At 36.7% G+C, this 24,776-nt stretch overlaps 2 protein-coding genes across 3 annotated transcripts; one reads left to right on the top strand and one right to left on the bottom strand.

Annotated features, from left to right (window-relative positions):
* Window positions 1-735: 735 nt before the first annotated feature.
* On the top strand, window positions 736-15,992 carry ascc2 (activating signal cointegrator 1 complex subunit 2). Of its 2 annotated transcripts, none has more exons than XM_079814966.1 (19): window positions 736-823; window positions 1,542-1,633; window positions 1,761-1,919; window positions 2,086-2,259; window positions 3,183-3,312; window positions 3,443-3,510; window positions 3,604-3,717; window positions 3,838-3,950; window positions 4,066-4,137; window positions 4,343-4,447; window positions 4,553-4,621; window positions 6,132-6,206; window positions 6,705-6,939; window positions 7,060-7,256; window positions 7,982-8,101; window positions 8,380-8,616; window positions 10,323-10,401; window positions 10,632-10,726; window positions 14,923-15,992. In XM_079814966.1, exons 2-19 carry the CDS (start codon window positions 1,547-1,549, stop codon window positions 15,092-15,094), a joined length of 2,301 nt encoding a protein of 766 aa, XP_079671092.1. In that variant the 5' UTR covers window positions 736-823; window positions 1,542-1,546; the 3' UTR covers window positions 15,095-15,992. The 2 variants fall into 2 exon arrangements, with proteins under 2 accessions (XP_079671092.1, XP_079671091.1); XM_079814965.1 differs by having other exon boundaries at window positions 741-823; window positions 1,517-1,633.
* rnf215 (ring finger protein 215) lies at window positions 15,460-24,031 on the bottom strand. The gene is made up of 10 exons (XM_079814967.1): window positions 23,671-24,031; window positions 22,675-22,824; window positions 22,534-22,605; window positions 22,363-22,448; window positions 22,195-22,249; window positions 21,997-22,101; window positions 20,035-20,151; window positions 18,455-18,598; window positions 18,240-18,342; window positions 15,460-18,122 (listed from the first exon to the last, which is right to left on the bottom strand). The coding sequence occupies exons 1-10, from the start codon at window positions 23,872-23,874 to the stop codon at window positions 18,109-18,111; spliced, it is 1,050 nt and encodes a 349-aa protein (XP_079671093.1). The 5' UTR covers window positions 23,875-24,031; the 3' UTR covers window positions 15,460-18,108.
* Window positions 24,032-24,776: the final 745 nt, after the last annotated feature.

Raw genomic sequence — 24,776 nt, 5'->3', positions numbered from 1 at the left:
TCTGTTGAACACAAAAGAAGATATTTTAAAAGAATTTTGGAAACCAGACAGTTGACGACACCCGTTGACTTCCATAGGAGGAACAAAATAGTCAATGGGTGCCGTCAACTGTCTGGTTACCAACATTCTTCAAAATATCTTCTTTTGTGTTCAACAGGTTTGGAACAACATGAGGGTGAGTACATTTTCATTTTGGGGTGAACTATCCCTTTCAGAGCACCAGTAATGGTTAAACATTTTAGTGTGAAATTACAGTATATTCCAGGTTAATAATTGCATTACAATTATTAACCTTTTTAAGCCAATCCAGAGGTTGGCTTAAAAAAAAACATCCATCCTTCATCTATTTATCTATCTGTATATCATTATCTATCTGTGTCTATGGGTTCACTTCCAACCCCATTCGACTCGCAGGGTCCGTCTCAGTCAGCTCCCTGGTTCAGTAGTCAGGGCACTGACCAAGGAATAAGTCAATGGGTTGACACCCTGATCAGTGCCCTGACTACTGAAATATGGAGCTTATTGAGACGCACCCTCAGTCAACTCAGGGACCCCAAAGAGCTGGATTTTCTTGGGAACACAATAACTTTCATTAAGAATATTAACTAATTTTACTACATCATAGGCTACATTACTAGATTTTAATTAATAAAAATGTCATGAAATTTAAGCTCTATGGGGTTACTATATCTGCCCCATTATTTTAAAGACTTTTATTTTGAAATATTGTCCGCAAGAGTACAGTAGACCGGATATCCACGCTGATAGATCTGATGCCTTGAGCTGGAGCTGTTAAACATCTGTTGAAAGATTCAGTCAAGAGGTGACTTTATACAAATTATTTTCATACTGTGCTGTTTAAATGAACAAATCTATTTGTTATATCAGCGCAAGTAAGCTAACTTTCTCTTACTTTCGTTCTTATTTGGGGTTATCTGGCTAATTTTTAGCAAGTCAACAAAATTGTGCCGGTTTTTTATTATTATTAATGTCCATCCACCTTTTACTAAAATCATTAGCATATAATGAAAACTGCTGTTGTTTGGTCGTGTTGTCTTTATTAAAGTTGCTGAGCTCACTATCACGGGCAGCATTAGCCAGCTCGCTAATACTGTAGCCAGCCAGTCATCTCAGTTAGACAGCTGCATGTCTAAAATGAAATAACAAAAACTACAATTAAATGTGTCTGTTGTTTAGACAATCTCTACAGTGACAAAATATGTTTATGGTGTTGATCTCTGGCACATTAGCCTGCCAACGAGGCCGTCTATAGACAGTAAACCTGTCAATCAATATAATAACAACTCTCAATATCTCAATATACAACTCAATATAATAACAAGACTCATCTGGTCTTAGACCAGATGATTAAGGCCTATCTATGAGTATATAACATCTTTTAAACCACCATTTAACTCTTGGCGAATCATTTACACACAATTCAGACTAAGTAAATGAGTATGTGTCTTTATACTGTGTTTAATCAGGAGGTACCTCCATTGGTTATTTTCTTCAGGGCAGGTCTGTTTCTTCCTGGGCAGGTGAAATGGCCTGTGCAAAAGTTCCTTTAGATGAACTGCATGTGACTGAGCCCCTTGGACCACAAGGCAAAGAACGCACTCTACCAGCACTGGTGAGTGAATGTTTCGCTTTACATTTACATCCCGCATAATTAACTAGAGTAGACCTGATCCACCACTATAGTCCGGTTCTTCTATGAACATTTTGAATGATGATGCCACCTGAATCTCTCCCACAAGCACCCTGATCGTAAAGAAGAGAGATGTTTCTTAACCTTTAAGCCCCCACCTGAGGATGGCACACCTGCATTAGTGGAGGAGTTCCTGGAACATGCTCAGTTCATCTCAGAGGATCTGGAGTGGCTGCTGGCTTTACCTCACGACAAGTTCTGGTGTCAGGTTGGAATCTCTTAAATACAAGTTACTTGTCCTGACAAAAATAAAAAGTTAGTAATGAAGGTTCTGGTACAGCCGAATAGAAGACTAATATTGTTGTTTTTGGACACTTACATTATTTAGCCAGGCAGCTTTCATAGTGTTTCTTTTTTATTCTTTCTCCCTTTAGGTGGTATTTGATGAGTCATTACAGAGGTGCTTGGACTCTTATTTGAGGCATGCTCCCCGCAGTTTGGACCCGTCTGGTATCTCGTCCAGTCCAGCTGTAGCCGACATGCAGAGGAACATTCACCGCTCTGTGTTCATGGTCTTCCTCAGGATGGCTACGCACAAAGAGTCTAAGGTAAATAATGTTTTATTACATAAATTATAGTGTGTAACTAACTATATTATTTGTTTAAGATTTATAATTGTTGTACAGTGTGGTTTTGGACAGGCAACACATCCTAGATACACACAAATAGAACTGTAATAATATGAAATATTACAGTATTTAAAAATTCCTGTTTTCTACAATATATTTTAAAATGCGATTCATTCCTGTACTCCAGTCTTCAGTGTCACATGATCCTTCAGAAATCATTCTAATACGCTGGTTTGGCACTCAACTTTCTGCTTTCTTACTATTATTAATGATAAAAACAGTTGTGTAAAAAAAGTGCCATTTAATATTTTTGTGGAAATTTCAGAAATGTGAAAAGTCTCCATTAAATAGTTGTAACTATGATTCTAAATTCAAAATTGCTTCATGTGGCTTTGGATGAAAGATAAATCACCTGTTCATATCAGTAAGCAAGAGTTGTTGTGTAAGTTATCATTCTTTGTCAGTTTTGAGCGGTTAATATATTTTCCATTAAAGTCAGTATAAAAGGGTTTCAGCACTTTACCCCGTTGAACGGTTGCAGTTACAGTTACAGTACACAGCATGAATGATCATACCCCTCTGAAACCCAATTTAGAAATGTTTTAATAATATGTTCAGATGTGGTCAGGTGTACAGTATGAGTACATATTATTATTATTATTATTATTATTATTATTATTATATTTAAAAAAGTTATGTTTCTGAAGTTCTCAGAACTGATATAATTGTGGCTGGGTAAACATAGATACTGTTTAGCGGAAGTTTAGTGGTAATGTAGTAGTGAACTACAGCAAATATAACTCTATTCTCATTTTTACCCAGTAGCTCTAGCTCCATAAAAATAATAAAGTTAATATAGTATCTGGTAAGGACATATTATATTGTTTTGTTTTCTTCCCCAGGAGAACTTCATTACCCCTGCAGTCTTTGGAGAAATTATCTACAACAACTACCTATTTGACATTCCCAAAATTCTGGATCTGTGTGTGCTGTTTGGGAAAGGAAATTCCCAATTGCTACATAAAATGATCGGTACTAGTAACCTTATAGTACATATTTATAATTTGAAAAAGGCATGAACTCACCTGTTTTTTTTAATCACTCATGTTTGTTTGTGTTTCCATGTGTAAAACTAAAATTTCCCAATTCCTCCCTTGTCCAGAGAACATTTTTACTCAACAGCCCAGTTATTATGGAGATCTAGATGAGACTATACCTTCAATTATCCAGGTATTTCATGTGATCATGTGACACAATCAACATTTCTAAATTTGCTCTGATTTGTCTGCTGAACTTCCTAAAATCTGTGCGTGTACCTTCTAGGTGTTTGACTCAATATTACAGAAGTGTGGTATTCAGTCAGAGGACACAGAAGACGGTCAACCCCTCAAACTGAATGCAAACAGATGCCTAACTGCCTTGACCATGTCAGAGGAGGTAACCAAAACACATCTTAACCGTTTTCACAAATACTAACTCTACTTTTAATTCAAAGTGTCCTCAAGGCCAGAAATAATATGCTTATATTTAAATATGTATTATGTTTATGTCTCATAGGAGCTTGCAGACTTGATGTTGTACATGTGTGATACCTGCACTACCATCCACTCTTTCCTGGATATCTTCCCTGAGGCTTGTTCTGCCTTCAAACAACACAACTTTCTTAACAGGTGTCACAAGTACATCCACACAATGAACTATAATTCACACAGGGTCCTCAAAAGCAGAAATTCATACCTGATATTACTGATACAAAAATAATAAACAAAGCATCTCTCAATGCAGATTATCATCATTCTATGAGATGGTGGTTCCAGACCTGGAAAAGGCAGTGAAGAAGAGAAATTTCAATAAAAGGTTAGAATGGCAAACTTGACATGTTCTCTTACAAACCTACAGACACTCTTTTGCAAATTGTATTTATATAACTCTTTTGTATATTGTAACTCAGCTCTTGCCATAAAAATAGCCTCAGCTGCTGGCATGGCATGAAAATCTCTATTACTACTACTCTTTTGCGAATTTTTAAAGATAAAGTTAAAGAAGCTGCAATCTGTCTCAGTTTACAGGAGGACATGTGGAGACAAGTATCTCATTCCAGAAAGAAAATGGTGGAGATTGCTCACCTGCTGCTCCAACATTCGTGTTTACAGCCCATACTGGAGGGGTGAGAAAAAAAAGAAGACGACATGCTTTTAAACCTCCTTATATTAGGCAAACACAAGAATGAGCACTAAATGTCCTTGATCCTGAGCATCAATCATTTTCACAGCTCTGAAAACGTGGCATCCTTTGTAGAAGATCTTCTACAGAACTTCACAGTTTTCCTTCAAGAGAAAAGGTAAATTATGCAGAAAAAGTGTAACAGTTCAAACTACTCACAGTTCGGGTTGTATCACAGTTTTAGGGTCACGGTTTTGGTATGTGCTAAGTTCAGGGAAAAAATGACTACTGTCTAAAAAAAAAAAAAAAAAAAGAGAGAGAGAACAAAATCAAACTACAAGCAACAGCACAAATAAATACAACAGAGCAAAGACACAAATAAAATGAACAGTGCTTTTCAGTTTTTTTGGTAGACCCAACAGTAGATTCCAGGTATAGAAATTTAATAAAGTAATCAAATGTAAAATAACTGCATATTTCAGTGTATAAATTAAAGATTAATCTGTATAGTTACAAAAGCTATTCATTCAAGAGCAGTGAGTGATTTCCTTGTCTTTTGTTGTTTGATTAATATTAAAGCTGCAGTCCGTAACTTTTTGTGTTATAGCGGTTAATAAACAGAACTGCATGCGTCTTGCGGAAGAACATTGCAGCCGGAGCTACTTCTCTCTGTTTATGTCTATGGAGAGTAACGCAGGGACTGTGCTCCTCCGCAGCGGTTCCTACCAGACCGGTCTGAAATAGTCCCAATATAAACAATTATTATAAGTGTACCATAATGATTCAGGGTAAGACAAAAACACGGTTTGGAAAATGGATTCATGTTGTACATTCTCATTATATAAATTTTGTAAATCTTGAACACACAAAAAAAGTTACGGACAGCAGCTTTAAAAACACAGACAGCAGGAAGATTAGGCTGCTGTCACTTTAAGACATAATGCACAGATCAAAAATACACTGAAAATCTACACGTTTTGTCTTTCTCGACTGTTTACATTAACTTAAGACATAAGCTACTATGTTTGCTAGGATACTCGCCAAGACGGGCATGTCAACATATTTTTGTGTGAATCACAAAATTCCGTTCAAGCGCAAGACTTGAAAGAGAACTCAATATTCGTGCGCTGTCTGAGCCGCGGTTTTCCATGTGCGCGCTTCGGATGAGTGCGCACACAAGTTCTCATTTGCATCTTCTTGCTCATGAATGTTTATATTGGCAAGGCTAAAAGCTCGCAAATGAATTTAGTTTAAACACACAATGTGCTATTCAGGTCTCATCTGCTCTCACACGCTGTCAACACCTGGGTAATGGTGGCATGAATGACTGGTCATGTTCGAACATACGGCACTTGCATTGAACAAACTTTACAAAGAGTGACTGTTTTGTCTTCATTTTTTTGATAATCGCTGTTGTAGCGTATTGGGAAGCCAGAATGCGTATCTATCGACAGAAACTATCAATCAACTCTGTTTTACGCTTTGTTAATTTCAACAAACCATAATAAATATGCATCGTCAGATTTGAGATTAACCGCGGGGCAAGTGGGTGGAGAAAGGAATGGTACGGTTCGATTTCTTTCTTTTTTTTCGAGAACCGTTACACACCTATGGGTGTAAATGTAATCTATCACAGCTGACAACTAATTTCAATTGCATTCTCATTGCTGTGTCTCTTTATCTCTCAGATTTCTGGCAGATTACGATGAACAGTTCCCTATAGTGGATGACATCAGTCTCCTTCAGCAGGCCTTCCCTCTTTTGTATCCTTTACTATGGTCGCTGTATAGAACACAGTAAGCTGTGTAATAAAAGGGGAAGCATTCTGTCATCTTTCAGGCTTCTTCTTAAGAGAAGATGACCTCAATGATTCCAGAAATAACCTGTCAATTTCTAATTGTTTTCCTACATGCTTGATAATTATTGATCCTCTGATACCATAGCTAGTGCTCATTTCCTCCAATACCTACCATGTATGTACAAAGTTCACTTCAATAATGTTGCCATGCAAAGAAAAGCTGGCAACATATGCAATAATGACAGTGAGATTATTGCAGCATCAACAATGTCTATGCCATCAACATCGTGCCAGTTTAGCCTGTTGTGCAAGTTGAGAACCACAAATCTCATTCTGTCAGACCTGCCTTTAAATCTTGACTTGACTTTTTTCTGTCACGGTGAATCAGAATAATGCATCTTTCCCTAATTGTTTTATCTCCTTTCCACTATTTTCTGGTATTCTCCTTGATCCACCCATTCAGAGACGAAACCAGGACATCTTACCTGTTGCAGGGTGTAGATTCTGCCTATGAGTCTGTGGGGAAAAAGAGAAGCTTCCCCTCTGCAATCTCGTCAGTCAATCACAGTGCAGGAGCCAAGAGCAAGACCGGCAGAGATTTAGAAGCTTCCCAGATGGAAGGAGCTGGAGTGTTGGGAGTCAGAGAGGAGTTGAGAGGAGCGGAAGCTATGACTGACACTCCTTGTAAGGGCGACAACGTGAGTTCATTGGCTGCTAAAAAATTCTACAGCATTGTTGAAAATACATTTTTAGCACCTGCTGGTGAAATAATACAAAAAAATTATTCCTAAAATTTTTTTTCCTTCTGGGGCCTATAGGGAGCAGTGTGCACAATCAGTGCTGGAGAACTGGAGTCTCTGCTGACCCATATCCGAGAGCTGCTTCCGGACTTGGGAGAGGGATTCATAATGGCATGTTTGGAGGAGTACGGCTACAATTCAGAACTTGTTGTAAACAACATCCTGGAAGATAAACTGTCACCTTCTCTTGACAAACTGGACAGGGCAATGGCAAGGTAAAGTCCAACTGAAGTGTCTTGCATACAAAGATTGGTAACACTTACAATAAGGTCCCATTAGTTAATGCATTAAACTAACAATGAGCAATATATTTGTTGCAGTATTTATTCATCTCTGCTAACGTACAACTGTTAATTAATTCGGTACCACTTTATATTAGGTGGCCTTAACTCCTATGTACTTACATTGAAATTAATCAATTTATACAATGCAATTATTGTGTACATACATGTTTTTACATTGTGCTAAAAAAAAATCTTAATTTCTGTAATTACATTTATAATTACACCTTTGACCCGTCCCTTACCCTTTAAACCATCCTTAAACTTACCCATACCACCAAACCTGACCCTAACTGTACCCTTATCCCACCTCAAAAGCAGCAAAAGTGTTTTTCAATACAATATCAACACAATAAGTACATTGTACTTTTTTTTGATGTAAGTACATAGTAGTTAAGGCCACCTAATATAAAGTGAGACCATTATTTCACATCAGCTCAGGTCCATTAAATAACAGATTACTTGATTTTAAAGAATGTATTAGTAAATGTTGAAATTAGCATTAACTAAGCTCAACGAAGAAAGTGCTTTAAAAGAGTTTTTCATTGTTGGTTCATGTTAACTAATGGAACCTCATTGTAAAGTGTTACCCAAGGATTTATGGTTCAATTCAGATCCACTTCATTGTCGCTAATTGGCTCTGTAATGTTGCCCTGTAGGCCTGTGAAAAAGGAGCTTCCCGCAGTTTTGAGCACAAGATCAAACGTGTTTAACGATGACGAGTTTGACGTGTTCAACCGTGACCGATTGGACATGAGTCGCATATGGAAAGGCCGGAGGTAGGTTCTGTGAACCTATGTTAAAATTCAGTAACAGTTCTTCCCACTTAAAACATTACCCCATCCTGCCCTTCAATACCTTACTCTGTGATTTCAGTCGGTTTAGTCAAACAAGCCACTGAATATTTATGAAAATCCAGTTGGTCAAGAGAAAATAGTTTTGACAAGTACATCGTAAACTGAAAGAGTTTGGCATAAAGTGAACTTATGAAATATTCAGCTCAAGCTGTAAAGGACGGTTTGTGTCAGGTAGAAATTAAAATCTCTGTGTATTTCAGACAGGGGGAGAGTGTACGTGCCACTCTCGATGACAAGCAGCACATAGAAGAGCAGAGAGAGAGATATCAAGCCTACCAGACAGTGGTGGATGAGATTCCTATAGGGAATGAGCCCTCTGGAGAACGTGATGATGCTTTCAGCTTGGATGATTATGAAGACGAATATGACGACACGTATGATGACAACCAAATAGGAGCAAATGATCTGGATGAAGAAGATGAACTGTTGAACCGCAGGTATGAGCTGTGACCAATGTACATATGTACATCAATGTACATGTGCTCTGAGATTGGAGTGCTTATGTGCATTTGGGAACACAGCATGCCAGCCATCTTGCTTGTAATGAGAGGCTGTTGTCAACAAAAGAGAAGCTTTAATGGCTGTGGTTTTTAGCCAAAATAAAAATGTATGGTTTATAGGGCTGTAATCAACCAAAGAAAATCTTGGTCGACTGAAGTCCTGAAATTTTCGACTAAAAATCGACTAAAATAACGAGAGAAAAAAATGAATAAGCTGCACACTGTGCGCAGTACTTGGTAGCCTTGTTGTCTCCCTAAATTAATTATAAATAAACATAAAAAACTAGTAGGCTATTTGCTGTATATTAAATAGTTTTTGAGCTGATTATTTTGCACTGAAATGAGTCTGACACACGAGTCTGTCGGCTCTGACAGCGTCGCATCGCATGCACCTGCGCAATATCATAGCCTATGACTTCCGAAAATATGTTGTCAACTAGATATCATCACAAGAACTTTTGAGGAATATGCAACATAATTTAGACAATTGTTTTTGTCATATGTATTATAATAACTGACAGACACTCATTTCAGCCACTCTGTGCAGCTCAAACATATGAGCTCAGCTGAGCTCAGCTTCGCGGCTGAGACACGAATAGACTTAAAGCTTTTACTCTTAAACACAAAAGGCACGTCCTCTTTAATAAAAAAGGAATATTTATTAAACAAGCCAGATCAAGAGCAGAAAAAACGCTCTCACAATTAAATAAATAATATACAAGAAAACTAGCCTTCTTCAATCTGTCTCTCTCGCCAGCGGGTTGGGCTAATCCAAAATAAGTGAAACAATGGGGGTGTTCTGAAGACAGACTGTTTCCTATGAAACAGGGGTGCTCTGAAAACACCCCCATTAGCAATTAGTGCTTTCCACCTGATGAAATGAACGCGGCGCGGCAAAACTAATGAAATGAACGTGGCTCGGCAAAACTGATGAAATGAACGCGGCAAAATTGACAGTACAGATCCACTAATAGCGCGGTGTTGTGACGCTTCCCCTCATGTGTATGTTGATGGGCGTTCCTCAAGTTTACCACTTTGGGTGTACGTTTGAGCCAGCGGCCCAGCGGGGAATGAAACACAAAGGACCAGTGAGAGACTTCTCTTCCCCAGTGGGTTGGGCTAATCCAAAAGAAGTGAAAACAATGGGGGTGTTCTGAAGACAGACTGTTACCTGTGAAACAGGGGTGCTCTCAAAACACCCCCATTAGCAATTAGTGCTATCCACCTGACGAAATGAACGCGGCGCGGCAAAACTGATGAAATGAACGCGGCAAAAAATCGACCAATCAGAATTTTGGTCGAGCCAGAACGTATCGACCAATTATCGACTAATCGACTGGGAGATTACAGCCCTAATGGTTTAATGTTTGAAAATAAATTAAGACTAAGAATTTATAGTTGTACTTTACAATAAAATATTTTATTATAATATTAGTTTTATTAAATACATTTTTTTTTTGTATTAAATACAATACAATAAATACAAAATACATTATTATTAGTCAGCATTTTCTTCTTTTATATCACAATCACAAGTTACCAGGAAGAAGAAAAAAATCCCAAATTGTGCAGCCCTAATTTATATTGGTATTATTATTTTTTTAATTTACATTTAAGTTAACATCTAAATATTCGCCCTTTAGGCCATTCACTATCCCACTAGTTCTAAGAACAACCAAAAAGACTCAGGAGGAAGAAGACGAGGGGGAAGAAGAGGACAAGGTTGGAATGAATCTTTCTCTTTTATTTTAAATTCATTGTCTCTAAATTCATAAATTCAGGTGTTGATGCGGGTGATAGACCATATGGTGCTTTCAGTACTTGCCTTTTTTCCTTTTTCTCTTTTCATGTTAATAGGAAATAGTCTGATTGGTCATACTTTAAAATTCCTGGCACTCACATAATGCACATATCCATTTTACAATGATCATGTCCTATGTCATTTTGATCAGAATGAGGCCGTGAAGAAGGATTACTTCGTCCAGGACCCAGCAGTCCTCAGAGAGAGAGCTGAGGCCAGGAGAGCTGCTATGCAGAGCAGGAAAGGGTAAGTTTGACAGCAGATTAGAGTGGATAAGTTACATTCATACAGCAACCGATTATGGTTGTCAGACCTGTATTTGAGTCCTTATTTACGTTCACACACAGTTTGTTTGTTTATTTACGGGAGTGACAACTGCATTCTATAATCGAATTTGATTGGGACAATCCAACGCTCTCCATTGACTTTGTATTGCGTGAAGCGGCCTCCTTGTCATTTATGACTTATAACAAAAAACAGAACAATGTCCAAAAGCTGATATGTGACCCAGTGTACAGCAAACAGCTAAACAAAACCCAGAACTAAAAACCAAAAAAGTTTTTATAAGCTGTTGACTCAAAAAAACGAGCTTTTAAGGACAAAAAAGTGGATACAGGCAATTGAGACAGAGCGCGACACTGAGAACTACACCCATTAGAGGGGAACGTAATCAGCGACAGGAAATATAATATATAAAACTGACATTTGGATATTTGACTTAACAGTGACAAAATGTTTACTGCACACATAGGCATATTTGTCAGGATCCCAAAATGTACCCATTCTTCCTGCTGATGCTTCACGTCTTATTGCCTGTATCCACTTTTATCTCCTTAAACGCTTGTTTTTTTGGGTCGACAGCTTATAAAAACTTATTTCTGTGTGTTTTAGCTTGTTTGCTGTACACCCTGTCACATAGCAGCTTTAAGACATTGTTCTGTTTTTTTGTTATAAGACCGAAATGACAAGGAGGCCGCCTCACGCAATGCAAAGTCAATGGAGAGTGTTGGATTGTCTCGTAACTTAAAAAAAAACATTTGTAATACCATACTGTAGCCATTGGATGTCTGTATAGCCTTTTAAATAAATATACAGGGCTGTGCAACCTCTAGTTGGTGAACAAGACACGATTGCTTAGTTTTAATAGTTTTTATTAGTGTTTATTTTAAATTCATAGTTACATAAAAATACTTTGATATTGTTTTTTTATCTGACCTTAAAGAATCCAAAAGTAATCAGATTACATTACTTTCATATTGTGGTGCTTGGATTACGTTACTGATTAAGTAATTTGTAACTGTAATGGAATACATTTTTAAACAGGGTTCCCACTCTTTTCTTGAAATGATTTTCCAGGACATTTTCAAGTCTTTTTCCAGCTGCTACAGTGCGAGTCAAGTTATCACAACTAAGACCGGGGCGATATACCGATATTATCACATCGAGACATATTTTGAAACCGATGTGATATTGTACCTATACCGTTATATCTGTATTATAGTTGTGCAAAGATTGTTGTCTTTCACAATGCCACCTGCTTTCCTCTACTTGCTTACTTACATGTGTTTTTGTTTCTGCTGTCGGACAATAGAATAAGTATGAAATACTGAGTGGAACATGGCCCGGTAAGACTACATGTTACCCGTCGCTATCTCGAAGCTGTCGTCGTGCTCGCTACGGCTCCACTAAAACCAAAAATATATTTCATGCAAAGGTATGAGTGACGACACGCCCACAGCTCTCCACTGCTCCTCTGTCACTCAACAGAGAGAGGGAGAAAAACCTCTCACTCGATATACTACGATACAGCAACACTCTTTAACAGAAAGTCGCTAGCTTTGGCCCTTCTTTGGATAAATAAATCCTTACTTGGGTATGAAAAACCGATAAATCTAGCAACAAAGACAGATGAAAACATCTGGGGAAGCAGAACTGTTCTAAGGAAATGTGCAATTTGATTGGTTGGTAGCGTCACCAGACCTGCCAACTTCGTCAAAATATTTTGAGTACCACTTGTGTTGTGCAGCTTTTTTTTTGCAGACTTTTGCAACTCCATTACTTGGCACGCAGTAATTTCCCCATTCACCGGCTAGAAAATGGTTATAAAAAACAAAACAATAAAACCTATATTTTTGATTACAAAATATAGACATTTTGTACTATACTGGCCACAATCTTTAAATGTTTTTTGCCCTCCACATGGCGTCGACAGTCCGCAAAACACACACACACACACACACACACACACACACACACACACACACACACACACACACACACTTGTTCACTTGTTGTTGTATTAAATTAAAATTGCCAGTAGGTGGTGGTAAGTCACTGTCTTTATGAGTGAGTGAGTGAGTGAGTGAGTCAGTCAACGAGTCTTTCATTCATTCAGTAACGAAGCAAGTGGCTGTATTTATGAACGGATCATTAAATCTCATGATTTGTTCATACTAAGCCACAGATTCGTTCACGAATCACCACTGTGTGCTGCAGTTCTGCTGTGGCTTTCGTTGCAAAATAGAGCGTTTTAAATGTAGTAACGTTACGTCATCACTTAACAAAAGTTACCCTTAGCTTGTTGAACTGTTGTATAAAATCAATGTCACTAGGGCTGTCGCGGTAACCGCAATATTGTAAAACCGCGCTTTTTACAAGCCAACCGCAGAGGAAGGAAAGCAAACGCAGAAACCGCGGCAACCACAGTGTTCAGTTTTTTTGTTTTTGTGGCCTTGTTTTACAATTCGTCATGTGCATTTGATGTTAAATAAATTAATAATGATACAAGAGTACCCAACCCGCGGCTGAGTTTATGGATCTGCTGTCTGGCGAAAGCTATGTTACAGTGTCTTCTGTCAAACCCGTCCTGAAACTCCTAACAGAAGATATGCTTAAACCATCAAGTGAGGATACCACCTTAACATTGGACATAAAGCACAAAATGTGTAGTGTTCTACAGGGGAAGTATGAACCAGCTGCCTTACAAAAACTTTTGGCAAAGGCCAGTTTTTTAGATCCTCGATATAGGGACAATTATATCAATGATACGTTAAAATTATTTGATTTCTTTTATTTTTTTAATGGGAAAAGGCATGTTCTTGTTGCTGTTTTGCATTTAACAATAAACAAAAATGTTTTAAAACGTGTATCTTTGTCAGTTAAAAAGCAACAATTTATGCTACATAATAACTCAACAAAAGAGCTTTTTATGCAGTAAAATCAGGATAAATTAGGTTTGTAAAAACAAAACAAAACGCGGTAATACCGCAGACACCCATAATAACCGCAAGGTAAATTTCATAACCGCGACAGCCCTAAATGTCACGTTTGAAATCGTGGATATTCGGGAAACATTGCATTCTTGCTTGTTTAATATGATCAACATTAAAAACACTGCTGTATCAGCCTGCATTTTGATCGCAGATTTAATTGCACAAACAGCGCAAGCGGCTCGTGACAGAACACAGACCGGCTGAATGACACTTTAATTTAAGTAGAAAATCTCAAATGAAGATCGCTGAACTCCAGCTTACTTGTCTGTGTTTTCTGATCACCCGCGCTTCTTCAACAGTGTAGAGAGGATTCATTATTTAAATCTGGTAAAAACAGAATGTAATGTGTTGTCTCATTTATTCAGCAAAACAAGTGGTTTTGGTCAAGTTTAAAAATTTTTTTATACACATTTCAGTCTCGTCTTATTTTGTCAACGATATTGCATGTGTTATTAGTCACAGTTATCGTTTAATGACGTGGGTGTCGTCTCTCATCGTCTTGTCTTAGTCAGGGAAAAAAAGGTCGTCAATGAACATTTTTCATCATAGTTTTCGTTAACGAAATTAACACTGGTTGTCAGACAGGAGTACCGCACGTGCACATTTGCCACAGAACTCACAATGTCCGTAGTTTAGAGGGGCAAGTCATACCAGCTTACTGAGATGTCAAATTGCGTACTTGCTTGAAAACAGACATTCATGCGTAAAATGTTTAACCCGTTTGTGTTCATCCACAAGGAGAGACAATTAATTTCCAGGACAACGCAAACGTTTCCAGGACATTTTTACTTTTTTTCCCATTTTCCATGTGTTTTCCAGGACTGGAAAATTGGTCTTTCATTTTCCAGGTTTTCCAGGACGCGTGGGAACCCTGTTAAAGTAGCCTTCCCAACCCTGTCTATGCATGACTCAAATGAACTTGCGGCTCTCATAGTGTCATGATATTGCCATCTTTGATATTACTTTGGTCGCTATGGTTAAGAGAATACGGGCTTGTTTCCCGTTGCACGTTCATACACAGACATTGAGACTCCTGTAAGTAAATGCGGTTATCAATCCCAAAATCATAGCCATGGTTACACTGCACATTTGCAATGGTCATTATCTAACTAACCTAGAAAACATAGATCAGTCAGTCATTAATTGATTTTATTTGGTTTTTCCTGATAGCTACAGACCGCCACCGGCAAATCATGTGGTAGGTGGTCCAAAGGGGCGGGGACAAGCGCAGGAGACCGTTTTGGATCGTCGTAGAAAGGAGGCAAACAAGAGCAGAGGAGCCAATCACAGTCGCAGAACGATGGCTGACAGGAAGAGGAACAAAGGCATGATCCCGTCTTAAAACTTTTAAATCAAGAACAGCGCATTACACAGTTCTCAGCGAGCTGAAAAAGTGGAATGAAGTACCCGAGGTGAATTGTAGCTCTTCATTTATATCGAGACTCATCGAGATGACACTCTGGTCTATTACATAGGCCTGTTATTTCTTTCAGATTGAAAATTAGTTCTTGGTGAATTTATTTTATGAAGTATAAATCAATTTAAAAACTGACTGTTTGATTGGAGTGCTTAGTAAAATGCACTGGGATATGTGTCTATAAAGGGATCAAGATAATCTTTTTTTTATTTTATGTTTTTGATAGTGACAGTCAACATACTGTATGACAAGGAAACAAAGTGTTGTAAGGGAAAGGAGCCATGTCTTCTGCCCTGTAACACATGAGTTTATTGAACAGAGGAGAGGTACAAACAGTTATTGCACTGTCGAGTAAAATTCAATAAATAAATAAAGGAACATCAGGTTTGAGAATGTAGCATCTAAAATAAATTGCTACAAAAGATGCAGTACATTACACTATTAAAACAAAAGTGGAGCTCAAAAGATCCTGTTCCAGTTGTCTAAGGGTTCAGAAAGCGATTAAGACTTGACATAAGACCAGTCTTTTGGAAAAACCTTCCCATTTGAGGTTGTACAGACAGGCTGCAAAGTCTGATTTCAAACACATTAATCATACTGTGCCAAAGGCTGTGAGCATTCGTCGCTCTGGAGGAGAGTGATGTCATTTTTCTCACATAGACTTTGAACAGGCAATGTTCTCTTGCCATGTACAGCAGCATATTTCTACTTGCTAAGATAAATTCAAAGCATTTTGTAACAGAAAGCATATTTAAGAATGCTTTTGAAATAAAACATAAACTTTAGGAAGATAAAACATGAATAAATACTGTTCTTAAGACTGTGTCTTTGTTGTTTCTATGTGCAAGTGTGAATTACATTTCTTTTTTGTAATGGTTGTTTACCTGTCTAGCAGAGGCCCTCCTGAGATAGTGTGATAGCTGGGTTGGGGGAAATTCCTCAGATTTTGTCATTGAATGATTGGCTGTCTTGAGATTCCTTATTCCTATATCCTAAAGTACATGCGCAGATATAATTGGGCTACAGTGGGGTTTTTTTGCGTAGTCTAACTACAGTAGTCATCTGTCTGTCCCAAGTATACGTGACACAATGCATACTCCAATATTAAAAGGAATGAATACACGTCTTTTGAGGGATGCGCAAACTGTCAAAGCCAACTGTAGTCCTTTTACCCTGTAAACATACTGGATGAAGCCAAGATAAAATTGCTTTTTTATTATAAGATGGTTTTAATGTTTTTGAAAGACGTTTCCTATCTTCATCAAGGCCATTTATGTGATCAAAAATGCAATAAAACCATAATATTGTGAAGAAATATTACAATATTAATTAATGTTGAAAACAGCTGTGCTGCTAAATATTTTTTTTCAGAAAACAGATTCTTTTTTTTCAGGATTCTTTGATGAATACAATTTTAAAAAAAAAATTGGAACATTCTAAATGTTTAAAGGAGTAGTTCACTTTTAAATGAAAAGAACGTGTAACGGCTCTCACAGTTGTCCACACTATGTCCTAGTGAAATGTCACGCCAGTTGCGCTTTTTCCGTAAGTTGAATACGGAAAGTGGTCTGCTGGAGTCTAGATATTTTATTTAAGTTTTAAATATGAATATTTTTCTTACAAAACCCCATCGATTCGCTTTAGAAGGCCTTCTGAAAGGTACTGTAGGTTTGTTGGTCCAACAAAGCAAAAACCTGACTGGCATTTCAGTCAGACTAAAGCATTTCCTTGAAATTTAAAAAGACAATTTGAAAGTCCAAAATTAATGAATGAAACTGAACTTCTAAAATGCACGAAAATGTACTTATAGTCCCTAATAAATCATCTTTAAAAGTGACTAACATGGTGAAAGTCGCTCTGTGCAGCAACAAGGCACAGGGCATCTCTTTGTATGGAATACAGATAATCCTTTCATGTATCTTTCACTTTACTGGGTAGTTTAGAGTAACATGATTGATGTCAAATTTTTCCACTGAATTGGTGCTAGTGATGGAACAGGGGGTTTAGCCATCAAAGCCAAACAATGGCACAGCTGCATACTTGACATGCATAGAAAAAAAGATTAAATGTATTAAATATTTGTTCACACAAAAAAAATTTCTCTTTGTTTAAGGTAATTATTAGGCAAATCATAAAATATTAGGCTAATTGATAGAGGGTAAATCATAGCCACATTGTACTAAATTTATTCCCTCATTTTAATTTAGTTAAATTATGGCCACAATTGAATTAGAACATAGGAACGAATGAATAAAACTTGGCTGTGATATCTTTTTTCCCTGTGTGTAATGTGTGGGCCTCTGACCTGCATTATGTCTCTGCTTACAATTCTTAACAAAAATATTTTATATGGTCTCATAAGATGTCAAGATGTCAACTTCAAGGTTAGGACCAGCTCCAGACAAGAACCACATCATTTTTTGGTGGAACAGGGCCTGCCCTGATATCATGTCAGAGGAAAAGGTTGAGTGATAATCTACTGATGCATGAATGCTATTTTTTACCTTTTCTTTTTTACTTTATGCCAACCCTTGTTTGAACAAAGATGTGGGGTGTGTATGATTCCTTCTTGATTTGAAGAGATCTGAATCATTACTTCTGTTTTTTGCTGTGCATATTACTTCACAATCTGTGCATCTGTAAACTGGTTCAAATGTAACTAAAGTACTCAGCTGTGCGTAAAAGAACTGATCCCGTGTACAAGGACCTACCTTCAAGGAACTTCTCAAGTGGTCTGACCAAAGATCAGGAACTTGCCCTGACTCTTGGGGTCTATTGAAAGAACTCAAGGTATACAGTTTTTGGAAAGGTCAAAGATCATTACCATGGAGGTATCCTGACCTTCAGTACAAATGAGGGATTTAGTTGCTATGAAAATTCTGAATCAGAAGAGTCAATCCAATTCCACTATTTCCTAGTCCAGAATCCATCCGTCCAATTCAATAAAAATTACCTAGGAGGAATAGAATGAGAGCAGGAAGAGTTTAGTTCAAATACAGTTTGCATGGAGCAAAAATATATAGATAGATGAGCAAGTAATAATGGTTGGTAATATTTGTGTCTTTCTCACCAAACACGCTACGTTTGCAGAGAGGGCATGTCTGCTGGAGGAGTAGCCAGGGATCCACACAATCTCTGTGGAACTCATGGAGGCACGGTAACACCCTCAAACACTAAAACACACGCAAACAGAGCAGTGATGAACTTCTGATAGACTGTCTCTCTTTATTAAAGAATAATAACTCTACAGAGCAAAAGCATAAGACTATGTAGAATATCTGTCACCTGGTTGTTGTTGTATTGCTCCAGACAAACTGCACAACTGTCCGTCTCAACCGTCTGTGTTTGGTCACACCTCACTTTGGGCTGCCGGTATGTCCTCGTCTTCAATGCTGATAATCGCTTTAAAATGTCTTGCTTTAAGTTTGACTGTAAGACAAATAGTATATTTTATTTATATTATAAACTAGGTTCAAAAGTTTGGGGTTGGTAAGATTTTTTTTTTTAATGATTTCCAAAGAAGTCTCAAAAATATAGTAATAGAGTCATATTTTAAAATATTATTACAACTTAAAATAACTTCATATATTTGAGGAAATATAAGGAGGAAATACAGTTCCTTGAATATATCTGAAAGCAGAGTTTGCAGTGTTGTCAGTCCTGTTAAATAGTATTGGGAGCGTTATAAAATAATATGAGATAAAATAAAAATGAATTATTCAAAATGTTATTTGTATGACTTCTGTTTTGGAATAAATAAAGCAGTACTGGTAGTTGGTAACTCTGGAAATGGAAAGAAAAAATAGCCCAGCATTTTTGCTCAGAATGAACCATTTTGTTTTGAATTCCTGATTTGAGAATAAGTCTACATTATTGCTTGATTATAGGTAATAAAAAAAAAAAATAGCACTAAACATCTTTTAATTAACGCAATGAATCAGGAAATGCATAATGAAATGTGTCTACTCAGGCGATAACAGCATAAAGAAAACATGAAAGACAATAATTGTTTAATGTTTCATAAATAAAACTGTTGTCTGTCCACTCAGTGTTGAGTTAGGTTTGTGCTCCTCTCTGACTGTTCTTTTACAGTCTTCAAGTGTGTTGAGCTCTGCCTTAGAATGTTTCAGCTAGTTGTTAAGTGTGTCCCCGGCTTTAGAAAGATTTTGATTTAAAACACTACTGTTACTAACTCTAAAGATGAAGAAATGTTAAGTAGAGGCTGGGAGGAAATCCAGTCATAAATGTATTCTACCATTCAAAAGTTTGGGGTCAGTTTTATTCAGCAAGGATGCATTAATTTGGTCAAAAGTTACAGTAAAAACATTTATAATGTTACAATAGATTTCGGTCTCAAATAAATGCTGTTATTTTGTACTTTCTATTCATCAAAGAACCCTGAAAAAAAAATGCATTATGGTTTCCACAAAAAATAATTAGCACCACATGTGTTTTCAACATTAATAATAAGAAATGTTTCTTGAGTTTGAGCATGGTCAACCAAATGACATTCATAATTGGGCTGACAGTCGTCAAGTCAAGTCAACTTTATATAGCGCTTTTAACAATGCAGATTGTTTCAAAGCAGCTTCACAGTGTTAAACAGGAAAATAATGCAACAGAATTGTATTCAGCCGTATAGCCGTTCTGGAGAAAACGGTGATGTCATCAGTTAATTTCAATTATCATACAGTGACAATGTGGGCTTTAGATCAGTAATTAGATCAGTAATTTAGTTTATATAGTTAATTTAGTTTACAAATTAGATTTATTTGGATATTTAGTTGAAAAATGTAGTGTCCCCAACTGAGCAAGCCAGTCGTGTAGTGTGTTCCCAGATTAACTGTGACAAAAACAGCATTCACCTCTAAATCATCATTAAACTGGTTGTCCTGGTACTGCCAGCGTGCTTGAACTATGACCCCTGTGGAGAGGACAAGGGCCACCAGAACGACAGTGTTCCAGAGCTGCTGGAGATATTTCTGGGCAGATGGATAAAAAAGAAAGATAAAAGAATGATCTTTGCTCACCAATAAAGTGATGTAGTATTAAAGGTTTATTTCACCCAAAAATGAAAATAATGGCATTTATTACTCACCTTCATGCCGTTCCACACCCGTAAGAACTCCGTTCATCTTCGGAACAAAAAAATTAAGATATTGTTGTTGAAATCCGATGGCTCAGTGAGGCCTGTATAGTCAGCAATGACATTTCCTCTCTCAAGATCCATTAATTTACACAAAAAAAAACATATTTAAATCAGTTCATGTAAGTACAGTGGTTCAATATTAATATTATAAAGCGACAAGAATACTTTTGGTGCACCAAAAAAAACTAAATAACGACTTATATAGTAATAACCGATTTCAAAACACTGCTTCATGAAGCTTCGGAGCGTTATGAATCACTGTATCGAATCAGCAGCTCTGAGCGCCAAAGTCACGTGATTTCAGCAGTTTGGCGGTTTGAGACGCGATCCGAATCATGATTCAACACGCTGATTCATAACGCTCCGAACCGTTGATTCGATACAGTGATTCAAAACGCTCCAAAGCTTCATGAAACAGTGTTTTGAAATCAGCCATCACTATATAAGTCGTTATTTCGTTTTCTTTGGCGCACAAAAATATTCTCGTCGCTTTATAATATTAATAATGAACCACTTTACTCACATGAACTGATTTAAATAGATTTTTAGTAAGTTAATGGATATTGAGAGAGGAAATTTCATTGCTGGCTATGCAGGCCTCACTGAGCCATCGGATATCTACAAAAATATCTTCATTTGTGTTTTTTGTGAAGTCTTACGAGTGTGGAACGGCATGAGGGTGAGTAATATATTTTTGGGTGTACTAACCCTTTAAGAAACATAAGATGATTACATGAATAACAGTGCTGAAATATGTTGAGCTGTAAGTAGAGCTGCACGATTCTGGATAAATTGAGAATCACGATTTTGGTAACACTTTATTTTACACTGTCCTTGTCACGTTACATGTAGTTTCTATAGTAATTACTAATTGATGCATAATTACATACAACTAACCCTAATCCTATAGTAAGTACATGTAGTTAATTAATATTACTCAGCACTTAAATGTATAATGACACTGTAACAAGGACACCTTAAAAATAAAGTGTAACCACGATTTTTTTTGTTTAAAATGGAGATCACGATTCTGAATAGAACTAAACAAAATAACATGTAATTTACTAGAGGTTCTGAAAAAATGTCAATTGCTGCAGTCTATTTAAAAATGTTGAATTGATTTGAATGAAGAATAATACAAATTGGTTTGAATGAATGATTCAATGACTCACTCATAAAGACTTCACTTGTTTCATTGCTGGATGAATCAGCGTTTTTGAACAAATCTCTTGAATTAACGATTCAATGACAAAAAAATTATAACACCCACTGGCGTAAAGGTGTAATTGATACAATCTTTATACAAAGGGTAATTTATTATATTTTGATTGCTATCATAGACATCAATATCCGGACTATAAACTTTTATCCCGGTGCTTCTGTGATGATTTGAATTATTGTAAAATTAGAAATAATGATTCATTGTGGTTGAGAATACTGTTTGTGAAGGTGTTTCGTACTTCTACATGACAACTCCTCTCTCTGAGTCAGCGGCAGCACAAACACAGATACTTGTCAAAGGTTGAATAGACATAGCTGAATCGTTGACATTTAGGAAACAGATAGCATGGGTGTATGAATTGAAATCGCAATCTTTTAATGATTAATCATGCAGCTCTAGCTGTAAGGCTGTGTGACAGTACCCTGGATTATATGAATGTCTTTATAACGCTCATACCTGGACCTGAGAGTTGGTCTCTCCGGTGCAGATGACCCCCTGCCATTCCCCGTATAACCCTCCTCTTGAACGGCCACAGCTGGACCACAGGGTCAAGGTGGCCCCCTTTAACACCGCATATAGAAATATCACACTCCTACACTAATGAACCATAACAAGCATGAAACTATGCTGCACAGAAGATCAGTAAAATCTTACCAGGCTATCCTGTAGAAAACTCTTATAAGTGATTTTGGCTGTTGCATGAAGGCCCCTAATTGAATAATAAAAATGGAAAAAAAATTTTTTTTTTTGAAAAAAGACATTTCTAAATCCAATATATTGTTTATTGAGAAGAATACTGATAATTGAATGACTGAAGATTACCTGAGGAGTGCTCCAATGAGCTTAGTGACATTTTCTGATGTCTGAATGACAATGATTGGCTTTGAGAGAACCTGAGAGAGATCCATCTGTAGAAGAAGAGTTTTCATACTTATCTAATAACCATTATCCCATAAAATAAAAGTGTATGGAGCAGAACAGCAAAGCCCTCACCTCTCTGACAGTATTCTGGTTTAAAGCCAGTATGATCAAAGCAGATGCACCAAAAACAAGAGCACGCTTCATCTATAAAGGAGAGAGCTGTCAGTTTGATCAGTACTACCTTGTCATCATCACAATGGCAGTTTTGAATACCTTATTGACCACAGAGGCAGCAAATGACTCCTGGTTGCTGTTGCTGGAAACTGTGCCTTCCTCCATCTGGACAGGAACCACTCCAATCCACGGGTTCTGATCCTTCCCATCACTGCTTTCACTGTTGCTTTCAAGAGCTTCATCTTTTATCTACATAGACAAAAAGAAGCATGTCTCTGATGTTTAAGACATTGGACAAAGCATGCCCCACATCTTAACTTATCATCTGTTTTTTAAATTATCAACATTTACACTTTAATTAAAAAATCATCCTGAAGATGATCATTAAAATGTCCTGTCATTTCGTTTTTTTCTCTCTAAATTTGGTTTGATTTTTTATATTTGGAAAAATGTATATAATTTTAAGCAGTTGTGCCTTAATTTATTCAAAGAACTGAATGCTTTATTGTCAATATTTGTAAAATGTAACACAATATTAATAAAATGACACTCAGACATTCAGATTATATATTTAAAAATTCTGTTTGTCTTTTTAAGTATATACTGACACCATATTGGTTATATTATCTGTATGTTTAATTTATGTATCACTATATTTAATATACCAATGTGCTGACACAGGAAGAGAAAAGTGTTAACATGCAAATACAGTGAGTACTGCATGTTCTATTTTAAAGACAGAAAGCAAGAAACACACATTCAAAACAGTGAAATTAAATTAAATGGTAGTGTATATCATTTGAACAGTTTAGCAAAATAAAAACCAGTTGTTCTTGCATGCTCTCAATTAATCAATGCATCGAACGTCATGCTATATTGCCAATTTTGTCATATTTAATATAACATTTATGTCAATATTTATAATATTTGAGATATAATTGTATATATCACAGTACTGACTCAGCACACACGAGAAAGTGTTCAAATGCAAATATAGTAGATAATGCATGTTCTATTTTACAGCCATTGCAAGAAACAGACATTCAGAAATAACTTGCAATATCCAGTATTTGTTTGCAAGCATTGATAACTTACCAATATGAGGTCTCCTTTGAGGTCATGTTTCTTTTTGCTGTGGTTTTCCATGCCGTCGTTCTCCAGACTCCCCTTGAGCACCTCACCCTGAAAAACATCCTGATGGTCTTCCAGAAGCACCTCTACAAATGCTACCTGTTCACTGGAAACTAGCGGGCAAACCCACAACGAGCACAGGACAGAAAGATAAGCTAATGCGCCCATGGCTTCCTGTCAGTTTATGTTATAAGACATAGCAAGTCATAGACTGAAAGTTTGAGCCATACTGTCAGGACAGGCTCCGTTTTGTCACCTCCTCCTGATGTAAACAAATTGAGTGGAGTTCTTCTTCTGCGGTTCGCTTTTTCCTGCCTGCACTTGTGAATGAGAAACTAGCTAGAATGGCATCGGTTGGTGGTAAACATATTACGTCCTCGAGCGGGCGCTGTGTGGTCCAATCACTCGTCATGACGCAACAAGCTCCGCCTACTTCATATTTTCTTGATTTGGATCCGCATTCTTTGTATTTCGATTTCTATTTCTGTACTTCCTATCTCGCCACCATCTGCCGTTATGAAAAGAAGTGCTCTCGCCACCCAGTGGTAAACTGTAAAGTAGTTTTTTAAAAGATAATTTTGTTGAGCTTTATCATGAGCTATAATGTGGTAATTTCCACTGTCAATAGTTACATTTTGGAGGTTTCTGTAATCGTTAAAGAAGTCTAACGTTATATCTGTTGCGTATTTTGACATGAAATGTAATTTTCCCTTCCTCAAAGAAAATGGCAATCCTTATATATATATATATATATATATATATATATATATATATATATATATATATATATATATATATATATATATATATATATATATATATATATATATATAATTTGGCTGGACAACAAAAACTATGTTTTATTTTTAAGCAATTTCTAATTAAACGTGCCAAATTACGAACTGCATAAACATGTCAGATAGATAGATAGATAGATAGATAGATAGATAGATAGATAGATAGATAGATAGATAGATAGATAGATAGATAGATAGATAGATAGATAGATAGACAGACAGACAATTGGGGTCTAATAAAAAAGTCTATACAAATTTGAATTTTGGCACTAA

The sequence above is a fragment of the Gobio gobio genome (assembly GCF_949357685.1).
Source record: "Gobio gobio genome assembly, chromosome: 4".
Classification (NCBI taxonomy): domain Eukaryota; kingdom Metazoa; phylum Chordata; class Actinopteri; order Cypriniformes; family Gobionidae; genus Gobio; species Gobio gobio.
Note: the sequence above shows the minus strand (reverse complement) of the source record. Positions and strands in the feature narration are given on the sequence as shown.

Coding starts and splice junctions, on each gene's coding strand:
- ascc2 (XM_079814966.1), top strand. CDS start 1,547: ATGGCCTGTGCAAAAGTTCCTTTAGATGAACTGCATGTGACTGAGCCC. Junction 1,920..2,085: donor ACGACAAGTTCTGGTGTCAG/GTTGGAATCTCT, acceptor TTCTCCCTTTAG/GTGGTATTTGATGAGTCATT. Junction 3,313..3,442: donor ATTGCTACATAAAATGATCG/GTACTAGTAACC, acceptor TCCCTTGTCCAG/AGAACATTTTTACTCAACAG.
- rnf215 (XM_079814967.1), bottom strand. CDS start 23,874: ATGGGCGCATTAGCTTATCTTTCTGTCCTGTGCTCGTTGTGGGTTTGC. Junction 22,250..22,362: donor CTCATTGGAGCACTCCTCAG/GTAATCTTCAGT, acceptor TTATTCAATTAG/GGGCCTTCATGCAACAGCCA. Junction 22,102..22,194: donor GTTTTCTACAGGATAGCCTG/GTAAGATTTTAC, acceptor GCGGTGTTAAAG/GGGGCCACCTTGACCCTGTG.